At 34.2% G+C, this 15,376-nt stretch overlaps 1 protein-coding gene across 1 annotated transcript in view; it reads left to right on the forward strand.

Annotated features, from left to right (window-relative positions):
• Nucleotides 1-15,376, forward strand: part of LOC128185451 (fibrillin-2-like) — a 62,792-nt gene that overhangs the window by 38,807 nt on the left and 8,609 nt on the right. The window contains 22 exon segments of the mRNA XM_052855044.1: nucleotides 581-694; nucleotides 970-1,083; nucleotides 2,002-2,115; nucleotides 2,391-2,504; nucleotides 3,421-3,534; nucleotides 3,810-3,923; nucleotides 4,840-4,953; nucleotides 5,046-5,261; nucleotides 6,177-6,380; nucleotides 6,521-6,679; nucleotides 7,596-7,709; nucleotides 7,991-8,104; nucleotides 8,903-9,016; nucleotides 9,293-9,406; nucleotides 9,965-10,078; nucleotides 11,255-11,491; nucleotides 12,592-12,957; nucleotides 13,077-13,163; nucleotides 13,330-13,424; nucleotides 13,744-13,950; nucleotides 14,337-14,417; nucleotides 14,948-15,047. Of these exon segments, the coding sequence (XP_052711004.1) occupies nucleotides 581-694; nucleotides 970-1,083; nucleotides 2,002-2,115; nucleotides 2,391-2,504; nucleotides 3,421-3,534; nucleotides 3,810-3,923; nucleotides 4,840-4,953; nucleotides 5,046-5,261; nucleotides 6,177-6,380; nucleotides 6,521-6,679; nucleotides 7,596-7,709; nucleotides 7,991-8,104; nucleotides 8,903-9,016; nucleotides 9,293-9,406; nucleotides 9,965-10,078; nucleotides 11,255-11,491; nucleotides 12,592-12,957; nucleotides 13,077-13,163; nucleotides 13,330-13,424; nucleotides 13,744-13,950; nucleotides 14,337-14,417; nucleotides 14,948-15,047 (3,120 nt within the window).

Raw genomic sequence — 15,376 nt, forward strand, 5'->3', positions numbered from 1 at the left:
CATATACAAGGTATTTGTTTAAAATGCAATGTCACCAAAGATAGAATATATGGTTTGTAGTTGTTCCTTTTTATGGTTCGTTCGGACTGTTGCCTTTGGTTTGTGAGTTGATTTTAAAAGGAGATATTGGAAATCTGACATTCGTGTTGTGTAGCGTAAGAAGATAGATGCCTTTTACGATCATACTATTACATTTTGAAGACTACGAGACGCAGCATTGCAGAAGTCTAATTTATATTCAAATATAAGGGAGTAATTTCATGGACGTATTAGTTGTATCAAACCGCACAAATGGCAAAGAATGTTATGTTAAACGTTGCTGAAATTTGAATTTATTTATCTGGATTTGTTTTTGTGTTCTTTGTTTGGTTAAGCAGCGTTCGCTATCTGTGATGGATTGACTGTTGTGTTTTCATTTCAAACTCTCAGATGCTATTACAGAAGATGATTTTGTAACTAAGAATAGGTTTTGGTTTTGAAGGATGAACACGAATGTAGTAGCGAAAGCAAACAGTGGTGACCAACATATTTCATTTATATCACGATCAATGATTTCGTTCTTTAACTCTTGAAATTGCAGATATTGATGAGTGTTTCCCTGATCCCTGTCAAAACAACGCAACCTGTACAGACCTTATCAACGAGTACCACTGCAATTGTGTTCCTGGATATAATGGAACAAACTGCGAAAACGGTAAGTACTGCTAATGCGGTATTTGTTTCTGATCCAATGGTACACCATGCAAGGATTGCATTTTATTTGTAAGATGTTCAAGGTCTGTGAGTTGATGCACACCATTCTATCTGTGGAGAGTGAGAAACAAATATTGATGTCTCCTCAAGTGTTTGATTAATATATCATGGTAGTGACGATCGATGAGGTTGCAAATGTCACATGACACATATGAGGACGAGACTTTAAAGATTTGTGTTTCCCTGGGAATAACAAATATGTTTATAAAATTGCAGATATTGACGAGTGTTTACCAGGCCCCTGTCAGAACAATGGAACTTGTACAGACCTGCTCAATGACTACAATTGCAGTTGTGTTCCTGGATTCAACGGAACAAATTGTGAAAACAGTACGTACTGCGTATGCCTAATTTGTTTTGAATGAATTACTATAAATTGTAATGTGTTCGGGTTGTTAGTTGCTTGTAAATATCTTCTGAGTCAATCAAATGAAATATTGGTGTTAGCGGCGGAGTCGATGGTGTTTTTCTTGTCGACACATGAGGTATCTAAGATGGAGCGAATGTAGCTTGAGATATGAGAGTTTGGGACCTTGTTATCAATAGTAATCAGTAAAGTCTTATTCAGTATTGCAGTGAACAATGAGTCCCTCTCGCGTATTTGTCTAAAATCAGGACTTGTACAGGAAAAAAGTGCTATTGTGAAATAAGTGCCTACTGCGTATCATATACAGGGTATTTGTTTAACATGTAATGTCACAAATGATAGAATATATGGTTTGTAGTTATTCCTTTTTATGGTTCGTACGGAATGTTGCAATTGGTTTGTGAGTTGATTTCAAAAGGAGATATTGGGAATGTGACATTTGTGTTGTGTAGCGTAAGAGGATAGATGCCGTTTACGATCATACAATTACATTTTGAAGACTACGAGACGCAGCATTGCAGAAGTCTAATTTATATTCAAATATAACGGAGTAATTTTATGGACGTATTAGTTGTATCAAACCGCACAAATGGCAAAGAATGTTATGTCAAACGTTGCTAAAATTTGAGTTTATTTATCCGGATTTATTTTTGTGTTCTTTCTTTGGTTAAGCAGCGTTCGCTAACTGTGATGGATTGACTGTTGTGTTGTTTTCATTTCAAACTCTCAGATGCTATTACAGGCGACAATTTTGTATCTAAGAATATGTTTTGGTTTTGAAGGATGAAAACGAATGTAGTAGCGAATGCAAACAGTGGTGACCAACATATTTCATTTATATCACGATCAATGATTTCGTTCTTTAACTCTTGAAATTGCAGATATTGATGAGTGTTTCCCTGATCCATGTCAAAACAACGCAACCTGTACAGACCTTATCAACGAGTACCACTGCAATTGTGTTCCTGGATATAATGGAACAAACTGCGAAAACGGTAAGTACTGCTAATGCGGTATTTGTTTCAGATCCAATGGTACACCATGCAAGGATTGCATTTCATTTGTAAGATGTTCAAGGTCTGTGAGTTGATGCACACCATTCTAGCTGTGGAGAGTGAGAGACAAATATTGATGTCCCCTAAAGTGTTTGATTAATATATCATAGTAGTGACGATCAATGAGGTTGCAAATGTCACATGACACTTGTGAGGACGAGACGTTAAAGATTTGTGTTTCTCTGGGAATAACAAATATGTTTATAAAATTGCAGATATTGACGAGTGTTTACCAGGTCCCTGTCAGAACAATGGAACTTGTACAGACCTGCTCAATGACTACAATTGCAGTTGTGTTCCTGGATTCAACGGAACAAATTGTGAAAACAGTATGTACTGCGTATGCCTAATTTGTTTTGAATGAATTACTATAAATTGTAATGTGTTCGGGTTGTTAGTTGCTTGTAAATATCTTCTGAGTCAATCAAATGAAATATTGGTGTTAGCGGCGGAATCGATGGTGTTTTTCTTGTCGACACATGAGGTATCTAAGATGGAGCGAATGTAGCTTGAGATATGAGAGTTTTGGACCTTGTTATCAATAGTAATCAGTAAAGTATTATTCAGTATTGCAGTGAACAATGAGTCCTTCTCGCGTATTTATCTAATAATCAGGACTTGTACAGGAAAAAAGTGCTATTGTGAAATAAGTGCCTACTGCGTATCATATACAGGGTATTTGTTTAAAATGTAATGTCACCAATGATAGAATATATGGTTTGTAGTTGTTCCTTTATATGGTTCATTCGGATTGTTGCAATTGGTTTGTGAGTTGATTGTAAAAGGAGATATTGGAAATGTGACATTTGTGTTGTGTAGCGTAAGAAGATAGATGTCTTTTACGATCATACTATTACATTTTGAAGACTACGAGACGCAGCATTGCAGAAGTCTAATTTATATTCAAATATAACGGAGTAATTTCATGGACGTATTAGTTGTATCAAACCGCACAAATGGCAAAGAATGTTATGTCAAACGTTGCTAAAATTTGAGTTTATTTATCCGGATTTATTTTTGTGTTCTTTCTTTGGTTAAGCAGCGTTCGCTAACTGTGATGGATTGACTGTTGTGTTTCCATTTCAAACTCTCAGATGCTATTACAGGAGAAAATTTTGTAACTAAGAATATGTTTTGGTTTTGAAGGATGAAAACGAATGTAGTAGCGAATGCAAACAGTGGTGACCAACATATTTCATTTATATCACGATCAATGATTTTGTTTTGTAACTCTTGAAATTGCAGATATTGATGAGTGTTTCCCTGATCCCTGTCAAAACAACGCAACCTGTATAGACCTTATCAACGAGTACCACTGCAATTGTGTTCCTGGATATAATGGAACAAACTGCGAAAACGGTAAGTACTGCTAATGCGGTATTTGTTTCAGATCCAATGGTACACCATGCAAGGATTGCATTTTATTTGTAAGATGTTCAAGGTCTGTGGGTTGATGCACACCATTCTAGCTGTGGAGGGTGAGAAACAAATATTGATGTCTCCTCAAGTGTTTGATTAATATATCATGGTAGTGACGATCGATGAGGTTGCAAATGTCACATGACACATATGAGGACGAGACTTTGAAGATTTCTGTTTCTCTGGGAATAACAAATATGTTTATGAAATTGCAGATATTGACGAGTGTTTACCAGGTCCCTGTCAGAACAATGGAACTTGTACAGACCTGCTCAATGACTACAATTGCAGTTGTGTTCCTGGATTCAACGGAACAAATTGTGAAAACAGTACGTACTGCATATACGTAATTTGTTTTGAATGAATTACTATATCTTGTAAAGTGTTCGGGTTGTAAGTTGCTTGTAAATATCTTCTGAGTCAGTCAAATGAAATATTGGTGTTAGCGGCGGAATCGATGGTGTTTTTCTTGTCGACACATGAGGTATCTAAGATGGAGCGAATGTAGCTTGAGATATGAGAGTTTGGGACCTTGTTATCAATAGTAATCAGTAAAGTATTATTCAGTATTGCAGTGAACAATGAGTCCTTCTCGCGTATTTGTCTAAAAATCAGGACTTGTACAGGAAGAAAGTGCTATTGTGAAATAAGTGCCTACTGCGTATCATATACAGGGTATTTGTTTAACATGTAATGTCACAAATGATAGAATATATGGTTTGTAGTTGTTCCTTTTGATGGTTCGTTCGGAATGTTGCCATTGGTTTGTGAGTTGATTTCAAAAGGAGATATTGGAAATGTGACATTTGTGTTGTGTAGTGTAAGAGGATAGATGCCGTTTACGATCATACTATTACATTTTGAAGACTACGAGACGCAGCATTGCAGAAGTCTAATTTATATTCAAATATAACGGAGTAATTTCATGGACGTATTAGTTGTATCAAACCGCACATATGGTAAAGAATGTTATGTCAAACGTTGCTGAAATTTGAGTTGATTTATCCGGATTTATTTTTGTGTTCTTTCTTTGGTTAAGCAGCGTTCGCTATCTGTGATGGATTGAATGTTGTGTTTTCATTTCAAACTCTCAGATGCTATTAGAGGAGACGATTTTGTAACTAAGAATAGGTTTTGGTTTTGAAGGATGAGAACGAATGTAATAGCGAATGGAAACAGTGGTGACCAACATATTTCATTTATATTACGATCAATGATTTTGTTTTTTAACTCTTGAAATTGCAGATATTGATGAGTGTTTCCCTGATCCCTGTCAAAACAACGCAACCTGTACAGACCTTATCAACGAGTACCACTGCAATTGTGTTCCTGGATATAATGGAACAAACTGCGAAAACGGTAAGTACTGCTAATGCACACCATTCTAGCTGTGGAGAGGGAGAAACAAATATTGATGTCTCCTCCAGTGTTTGATTAATATATCATGGTAGTGACGATCGATGAGGTTGCAAATGTCACATGACACATATGAGGACGAGACTTTAAAGATTTCTGTTTCCCTGGGAATAACAAATATGTTTATGATATTGCAGATATTGACGAGTGTTTACCAGGTCCCTGTCAGAACAATGGAACTTGTACAGACCTGCTCAATGACTACAATTGCAGTTGTGTTCCTGGATTCAACGGAACAAATTGTGAAAACAGTACGTACTGCATATGCCTTATTTGTTTTGAATGAATTACTATAAATTGTAATGTGTTCGGGTTGTTAGTTGCTTGTAAATATCTTCTGAGTCAATCAAATGAAATATTGGTGTCAGCGGCGGAGTCGATGGTCTTTTTCTTGTCGACACATGAGGTATCTAAGATGGAGCGAATGTAGCTTGAGATATGAGAGTTTGGGACCTTGTTATCAATAGTAATCAGTAAAGTCTTATTCAGTATTGCAGTGAACAATGAGTCCCTCTCGCGTATTTGTCTAAAATCAGGACTTGTACAGGAAAAAAGTGCTATTGTGAAATAATTGCCTACTGCGTATCATATACAGGGTATTTGTTTAACATGTAATGTCACAAATGATAGAATATATGGTTTGTAGTTATTCCTTTTTATGGTTCGTACGGAATGTTGCAATTGGTTTGTGAGTTGATTTCAAAAGGAGATATTGGGAATGTGACATTTGTGTTGTGTAGCGTAAGAGGATAGATGCCGTTTACGATCATACTATTACATTTTGAAGACTACGAGACGCAGCATTGCAGAAGTCTAATTTATATTCAAATATAACGGAGTAATTTCATGGACGTATTAGTTGTATCAAACCGCACAAATGGCAAAGAATGTTATGTCAAACGTTGCTAAAATTTGAGTTTATTTATCTGGATTTATTTTTGTGTTCTTTCTTTGGTTAAGCAGCGTTCGCTAACTGTGATGGATTGACTGTTGTGTTTCCATTTCAAACTCTCAGATGCTATTACAGGAGAAAATTTTGTAACTAAGAATATGTTTTGGTTTTGAAGGATGAAAACGAATGTAGTAGCGAATGCAAACAGTGGTGACCAACATATTTCATTTATATCACGATCAATGATTTCGTTCTTTAACTCTTGAAATTGCAGATATTGATGAGTGTTTCCCTGATCCCTGTCAAAACAACGCAACCTGTACAGACCTTATCAACGAGTACCACTGCAATTGTGTTCCTGGATATAATGGAACAAACTGCGAAAACGGTAAGTACTGCTAATGCGGTATTTGTTTCAGATCCAATGGTACACCATGCAAGGATTGCATTTTATTTGTAAGATGTTCAAGGTCTGTGTGTTCATGCACACCATTCTAGCTGTGGAGAGTGAGAGACAAATATTGATGTCCCCTAAAGTGTTTGATTAATATATCATAGTAGTGACGATCAATGAGGTTGCAAATGTCACATGACACTTGTGAGGACGAGACTTTAAAGATTTGTGTTTCTCTGGGAATAACAAATATGTTTATGAAATTGCAGATATTGACGAGTGTTTACCAGGTCCCTGTCAGAACAATGGAACTTGTACAGACCTGCTCAATGACTACACTTGCAGTTGTGTTCCTGGATTCAACGGAACAAATTGTGAAAACAGTACGTACTGCGTATGCGTAATTTGTTTTGAATGAATTACTATATCTTGTAAAGTGTTCGAGTGGTTAGTTGCTTGTAAATATCTTCTGAGTCAATCAAATGAAATATTGGTGTTAGCGGAGGAATCGATGGTGTTTTTTTTGTCGACACATGAGGTATCTAAGATGGAGCGAATGTAGCTTGAGATATGAGAGTTTTGGACCTTGTTATCAATAGTAATCAGTAAAGTATTATTCAGTATTGCAGTGAACAATGAGTCCTTCTCGCGTATTTATCTAAAAATCAGGACTTGTACAGGAAAAAAGTGCTATTGTGAAATAAGTGCCTACTGCGTATCATATACAGGGTATTTGTTTAAAATGTAATGTCACCAATGATAGAATATATGGTTTGTAGTTGTTCCTTTATATGGTTCATTCGGATTGTTGCAATTGGTTTGTGAGTTGATTTCAAAAGGAGATATTGGAAATGTGACATTTGTGTTGTGTAGCGTAAGAAGATAGATGTCTTTTACGATCATACTATTACATTTTGAAGACTACGAGACGCAGCATTGCAGAAGTCTAATTTATATTCAAATATAAGGGAGTAATTTCATGGACGTATTAGTTGTATCAAACCGCACAAATGGCAAAGAATGTTATGTCAAACGTTGCTAAAATTTGAGTTTATTTATCCGGATTTATTTTTGTGTTCTTTCTTTGGTTAAGCAGCGTTCGCTATCTGTGATGGATTGACTGTTGTGTTTTCATTTCAAACTCTCAGATGCTATTACAGGAGATGATTTTGTAACTAAGAATATGTTTTGGTTTTGAAGGATGAAAACGAATGTAGTAGCGAATGCAAACAGTGGTGACCAACATATTTCATTTATATCACGATCAATGATTTTGTTTTGTAACTCTTGAAATTGCAGATATTGATGAGTGTTTCCCTGATCCCTGTCAAAACAACGCAACCTGTACAGACCTTATCAACGAGTACCACTGCAATTGTGTTCCTGGATATAATGGAACAAACTGCGGAAACGGTATGTACAGCTAATGCAGTATTTGTTTCAGATCCAATGGTACACCATGGAAGGATTTCATTTTATTTGTAAGATGTTCAAGGTCTGTGAGTTGATGCACACTATTCTTGCTGTGGAAAGTGAGAAACAAATATTGATGTCTCCTCAAGAGTTTGATTAGTATACATGTATCATGGTAGTGACAATCGATGAGGTTGCAAATGTCATATGACACATATGAGGACAAAACTGTAAAGATTTCTGTTTGCCTTAGAATAACAAATATGTTTATGAAATTGCAGAGATTGACGAGTGCTTCCCAGGTCCCTGTCAAAACAATGGAACTTGTACAGACCTGCTCAATGACTACAATTGCAGTTGTGTTCCTGGATTCAACGGAACAAATTGTGAAAACAGTACGTTCTGCGTATGCATATTTGCTTTGAATGAAATGCTATAAATACTTATGTGTTCAAGTTGTTAGCTGCTTGTATATATTTTCTTAATGAATCAAATGAAATATTGGTGTTTGCACCGGAGTCGAATATTTTGTGCCGACACACGAGGTATATAGAATGCAGCAAATTCAGCTTGAAATATAAGATTTTGGGACCTTGTTATCAATAGTAATCAGTAGAGTCTTATTTAGTATTGTAGTGAACAATGAGTCCCTCTCGGGTGTTTTTCTAAAAATCGGGAATTGTAACGAAAAAGTGTCATTGTTAAAACGTTCTATTGGTATCTTATACACGGTATATGATTACAGTGAAAGGGCACCAACGATTTAATATATGTTTGTAGTTGTTCATTTGTATGGTGAGTTCGGAATGTTGCCTTTTGTCAATTTCAAAAGGAGTTATAGGAAATGTGACATTTTTGTTGTGTAGCGTAAGAGGATATATACCTTTTATGTTCATCCGGTCACATATTTAAGACTATACGCTTTGAAACTTAGATTATTCTGGCAATGTAACTTGTGGAGGTCTAATTGGTATATTTATGTAACGGTTAAATTTCATAGACGTGTTTGTTGGATCAAAATGCACAAATGGTAAAGCTGTTTTGTCAGACGTACCTGAAATTTGAGTCTATCTATTTAATTTTTAATTGTTTTTGAAGACTGAAAGCAACTATATAAGTAAATGCAAACAGTGGTGACCAACATATTTCATTTATTTCTGATAAACATTATTTTTTAAATCATGAAATTGCAGATATTGATGAGTGTTTCCCTGATCCCTGTCAAAACAACGGAACCTGTACAGACCTGGTGAACGAGTACCACTGCAATTGTGTTCCTGGAATTAATGGAACGAACTGTGAAAATGGTAAGAACTTCTAAAGAAGTATTTGTTTTAGATCAAACTGTACAAAATGGAAAGATGATATTAATATTTTTAATATTATTTTATTCAATCTATTTGAAAGACATTAAGTTGTTTTTAGTTGATTACCTTTTGCTTTAAAACTGAAAATATTTGTGTGCAATATGTTCATCAAAAATTGCAGTCATTCTTTTTTACTTGTTTTGATAAATATGCACTTGATGCAGTGATTCTTTTTTACTTGTTTTTTAATAAAAATGCACTTGAAAATGATTTTAGATATCAATGACTGCCGAGCAGACGTTTGTCAAAACAATGGAACTTGTATAGACCTTGTCAACGTTTACCAATGTGTTTGTGTCGCAGGGTTCAATGGAACAAATTGTGAATACAGTAAGCAGTATGATTGCGCATACATTCCCCGTGATTGGATAATAAAAAACCCAAATTTAATTGTTATTCTTTCATGTTAAATACTGAAATCTGATTGGTTAAGACGCAGTTCATAATCCTTTCTATTACCCTCAGCGTTAGCAACACACTTAGCAACGGGTAACATAACAAAATGTTACATGCGCGAAAATTATGCGCGTACGGATCGCTGTAGAATTCACGTTATTCCTATATAAAAGAAGTGAAATTTTCCTAAAAATTAAGACATTCAGTATAACAAAATAAATAGTGCCTGTTTGGGAGGATAACAGTTGAAATTGACACCCCTCATAAACCATTGTCAACCTCCGCTTCGCGTCGGTTGACAATGGTTTTTTAGGGGTGTCAATTTCAACTGTTACCCTCCCAAACAGGCACTATTTATATAATATTTCCTCAAGTGTTTGATTATTGACGATTACTTGGGATTCAAATATCCTTTGGAGCATATGATGACCAAACTTTCTATTAAAGATTTCTGTTTCTCTTGGATTAACAAATATCTTTATGACATTGCAGATATTGACGAGTGCTCCCCAGGTCCCTGTCAAAACAATGGAACCTGTACAGACCTGGTCAGTGACTACTCTTGCAGTTGTGTTCCTGGATTCAACGGAAAGAATTGTGAAATCAGTACGTATTGCATATGTTTAGTGTGTTATGACTGCAATTTTATGATTCTTAAGGTACATGTACGAGGTTGCTTTCAATTATCTTCTCTGTTTCCCAAATCAAAGGTAAAATTTTGACGTTTTTATCATTTTATGCTGGTTGGTTTGTTGAAGAATTTTCTCCTAATCGATTTTGGATGTTGATATAGTAAACAGAAGTCATTACAGTAATGAAGAAATAATGCTCAGAACTGTCTTATACGCTCTTAAACATAGTACAATTCCTTCGTTACACGGCCGCTCAAAAGTGTTAAAGATTCGGCTATAAAAACGATTTATACAATGATCTCGAAAACGATACTGAATTTCTAAACAGTTGTTAAAAAAAATATATAAAACACGACAAGAGCATTCCGTTGTCATCAAGGGACTGGTTCTTCTCAATAGGGACGGAGAGTAACTTTTATTCCCAAATTTTTTATAATACTATATAGCAGAAATTATGTTCGTGATAACGTTTTTTACCTCTGGAATATCACTCCTTACTCTTTGTTTTGTAATCTAGGATTTTAAATAGCAAAAAGTTTAATATTTTGATCTTTTAATATCGCAAAGTAAAGAATGAAAAATGACAATAACAAACTGTCAAACATCTCAAAAATCCATAAAACGAAATCCAAATTCAAAGCAGAGCAACACACACCTCTAAAAAGATAGAGGTAGGATCAGGTGGCTAGGATGAGTGAGCATCCTCTGCTGACCGGTCACATCCCCCATGTGCTCTTTGTCGTAATTAGGAAAAAACCCGGAAAAGTCCGTAGACAATTAGGTGATTAATTATGGTCTAACAATTAGTATGAAAAAAGTCTCGTTTCAAATTCTAACAATTTGGAAAGCAAAAATCGAAGAAAAGATGTTCAAAATAAAGCGATTAACAATATGGAATCATTTGTAACATGGTCCCTCAAATGAGTTAAAGATTTGCCCCTTAAACATTTTTTTAAATCTCGAAAAAGGTAAATGAATTCTGATCACTGTCATCTGACATCATATCAATAGGACTGGCCCCTAAATGTCTAATGTTTGTCATCTTTAGATTTTACACTTGATACAAAGTAAACTAACCCTTTTATTGAACACTGCGTTTTTTGATTATACGATAATAGGTATAGTACATAAAAAGAATTTGCTTTTTCAGATAGTGTGTTAGCAGTAGCAGTAGATTCATCGCCTTTTGTGGAGGAAGAAACTGGGTTGATAGTCTGCAGCTATATTTCACACCGCAATGCATCTATCAACAATCTTCATTTTAACTGGACAAAGAATGGACTTGTGATATCTAATTCAAATTCTCACGTGATTCATTCAACGTGCCATATGAATTTATCCTGCGTGTCCACTCTTACCATAACAGAGGTTGACATTTTGACAGAAGGTAGGTTTTAAATTTCATTTCATTTAGCATGATTACGCACAGAGAGAGAGAGAGAGAGAGAGAGAGAGAGAGAGAGAGAGAGAGAGAGAGAGAGAGAGAGGGAGAGGGAGAGAGAGAGAGAGAGAGAGAGAGAGAGAATCTCTGATATACCCATTAATTTACTGAAACCAATTTAACATGGGGAGAGGTCATCATAGAATTCAATCTTACGAATATTTCTTATAATAAAATTCACTCGAGCAATTGCTCTCATTGAATTCCCAACCCTCGGAACCTGCGAGTATTGTTTTTGTGTATCTTGCCGTAATAATTTTTAGGAAGTAGATCTGTGTTTTCCCGAGTAGGCTGGGTCGTGTTGATTTTATATTTTCGGGGCAGGTGGTCCGAAGCGGAGTGTTTGTGGTCTGGAGCTTGCTAAGAGGATAACCGTGGGTCAGAGATACTTATAAATCAACGATGTTTCAGACCTAAACAAAACTTTTTCATTACCTCAACATTTCTGTTCCGTTAACATAGTAATACATTTGCAATTATCATTAAGAAACATTATGAACAATTGATATTGTTACCGTGTTTTGAGTAAAAAAAAAACCCAGATTATTTGCCTAAGGTATATATATTTTTTTATATATTATCATTCTCAACCTTCAAAAAAGCCATTTTTAAATTGTTTTTTAATATATCACTATGGAAGTGAATGTAACTCACTATTTTTAAATTCGTGGATTGAATATGGAACATTTTATTTTATTCTGTTGCCTAAAACAGCATAGCACAATACTAAATTATTTCCATTGACCATATTGCTAAGTCACTTCACGAAGACAATTATTTTGTGTCAATAGGAGCACTGCCTTGGCAGTGTTTTCGAATTAATAACTAATGCAGATTCCTGATTAAACGTAAGGAATAAATATCCGCAAAAAAACTGTGAAAAGCACATCTCGCATATTTTTAAAAATAAATCTTAAAAAAAAAATAATAATACAAAGTATAGCCCCCTCCCCCAAAAATATCACTCACCCGGTATATATATTCTGTTGTATCACATGGCACACGCTGATAGCGATGTATTTTAATCATTTCTACTATCGTTTTAGGGCAGTATACATGCAACGTAAAAGAAGAAATTCAGGGAATAATATTTAGAGGGCAAATGACAACGCATATTAATATAAAGCAAAAACCCATTATCGTGATTAAACCTATTCGTTCATCTGTGGAGGAAGGAAGTCCTTTCCATGTTAATTGTTACGTCACAAACAAGGAAGATGCATATATAAAGAATGGCACGGATATCAAAATGTGTGTGAACAAGACAGAACAAAATTGTCACTACAATTCTAATCATAACTTTACCTGTAATTTTACTGCGATGTCTAATGTTACCGTTGAATGCAAACTGGGAAGTAATTGCTCCAGTAGTTCCTTAGAATTATTCTCTGCAATCACTGTCTTGAAAAAAGGTAGAGTATCTCTCTCTCTCTCTCTCTCTCTCTCTCTCTCTCTCTCTCTCTCTCTTTTATGAAACATGGAAAACTACAGTTGCACATTTCTTTATGCAAAACTTATCCTCTGTGTTTAGGTGAAAAACTCTGTCAAAAGGAAAGTGACTGGCCTACAACGCAAGCAGGACAGGAAGCAATAATCCCATGTCCAGACGGGTATTCGGGTAATAAATTAGTCTTTAATTTTTATTTAAGAATTTTTTAATTTAATATTTAAGGAAATATATTTTTGCAATTAAAATGTTGCATTATCAAAATGAGATTCTGATTCCTTTTTACAACATTACAGCAGAAAAATCTTAACTATCAAATTGTTTTTTATTATTATAGGTGAAAAAACTAGAAAATGCTTAATACTTGGATCATGGGCTACCGTAATAAATTCAGATGGCTGTAAAAAAGAAGAGCTTGAAAAGATCGAAAACGTAATAATTTAATAAGGTTTCCGCACCTTTGAGAATGTTTCGCATATAATCTCAAACGGCGATATTTCTTTGAGATTTGTAATTTTAGCATGCGTTCAACGTTAAGATAATCACAGAGAACAAGATTTTTATCGAAATTTTTTTTCTTCAATTTTTATAACTGTTCATAAAAAGAACCTTTATTGATGTTAAATTATGTTTTTAAAGCCAATTCGTCAGTGGCTATTATAATTATAATTCGCAGAAATTATCAGAATTAATTTTAATATAAATCAATTCAGTAATTCTAAAGATATAACTCATTACATTGTGCTTCCAGCTCCTCAATGATACAACAGAGTTAACCGAGAATGCATTAGACTCATCTTTATCGTCCATCTCATCAATCGTCAACAGCTCCATCACATCTTCCAATGATAATGACGTTGCTCATAATGACATCATACAAAGTGTGGACCTGATATCTACCATATCTGATAAAACAGTCAATTTTACAAACCAAGCTTCAGCCAACAAAACAACACAGGTAATGCTTATTTCTCTGAACATACTGTCGACAAAAAATTGGACGTTACATAAGAAGTGTAAGAAGTCCTGTGAAATTATAAAAAAAAAATCGTTAGATTTTTTTGTTTAACATACAACCGTAAATAAAAGAGAAAACAGACAGACAGATTCTGTAATGAAAGTTAACTTGGTTGAATAAATTGCCATTAGTTGTTTGGTAAATAACTTAAGCTGTACACATGTAAGAGTTAAAATATATTAAATTATTGTTAAAAAACCAAATCATGCAGATTTGTAAAATGAAAACAACCTTATTTCAGTGTATAATGCATCAATGTTTCATAATTTTATTCTTATAAATCATTCACATGAAAGTCTGATTTGATATAACATTTTTTTACACAGGTATTTATGGGAGTCGTTAGCGATATACTTGACAATGGAAAAAATCAAGTGAAAGCTAAAAATAAAACCAAGGAAAAAGAGGTAGTTATTTTAATATAGTAATTTAAATCAATGCAAATGAAAATCAAAGTGATTTTAAACTAATATTTGTATAAAGCAGATACTTACTGCTACAGATATAGATAGAGGAAATAAATGTTTTTATCCCTATTGAATACAATTCTGTCTTTGTTACGATAATAAGACAAAAGTTTTAAAATCTAATTGGTCTAAATAAATGTATTACAAAACATATATAATGATCTTCAAGTTGGTTAAATTTTTTTCCAAAAAATATCTATAGTAATACATATGATAAAATGTAATACTTTTGATTCGATACAGTTTTCAGCTTACATTTGAAATTTTTACCACTCGCTTCTAACGTCCTGATTTTCAATTATTTGACAGACTCAGATATAATCTTTAAAATGCTGGCAATACTTTTTTCTTATTAAATACGTCGATTTGTTATGTTTTTTTTAGATAAAAGATTTTATTTACCCATTAAATGATATTTGATATTCTTTAAGCATGTGTCAAAAACTCATAACAATATAAATTGTTTGCAGGTTACGAGCAAAATATTATCATCGGTGAACAAGTTTGCGAAATCAGTGACCAAGGCCTTACAAGTTAATCAATCAGTAACTGTCAACAAGACTAACATGCGTAAGAAAGATTTATTTTATTAATTTTAAGATATACAACCCTATAAAACATTCATTACTCTGTTGCTTGGGATCTTAACTTTCAAAGTTCAAGCCTCTTATCTAACTAAATATACTCTTTAGACGAGATCTAGATCGAATCATCAACTGTGAATACCACAGAGTCATAAATATGCATATATCATTAACTGGATTGCTTTGACTTTGCATATGTTTTATTGTTGAAAAAGTTGACATATTTTCTCTCTGGAAATTGAAACTAGTGTAAAGAGTAATACCCGAGGAATACGTTAAAATCAGTAAATTTCAGGTATTGTCAGGCTCACTCGG

The sequence above is a fragment of the Crassostrea angulata genome, chromosome 5 (genome assembly GCF_025612915.1).
Source record: "Crassostrea angulata isolate pt1a10 chromosome 5, ASM2561291v2, whole genome shotgun sequence".
NCBI lineage: Eukaryota > Metazoa > Mollusca > Bivalvia > Ostreida > Ostreidae > Magallana > Magallana angulata.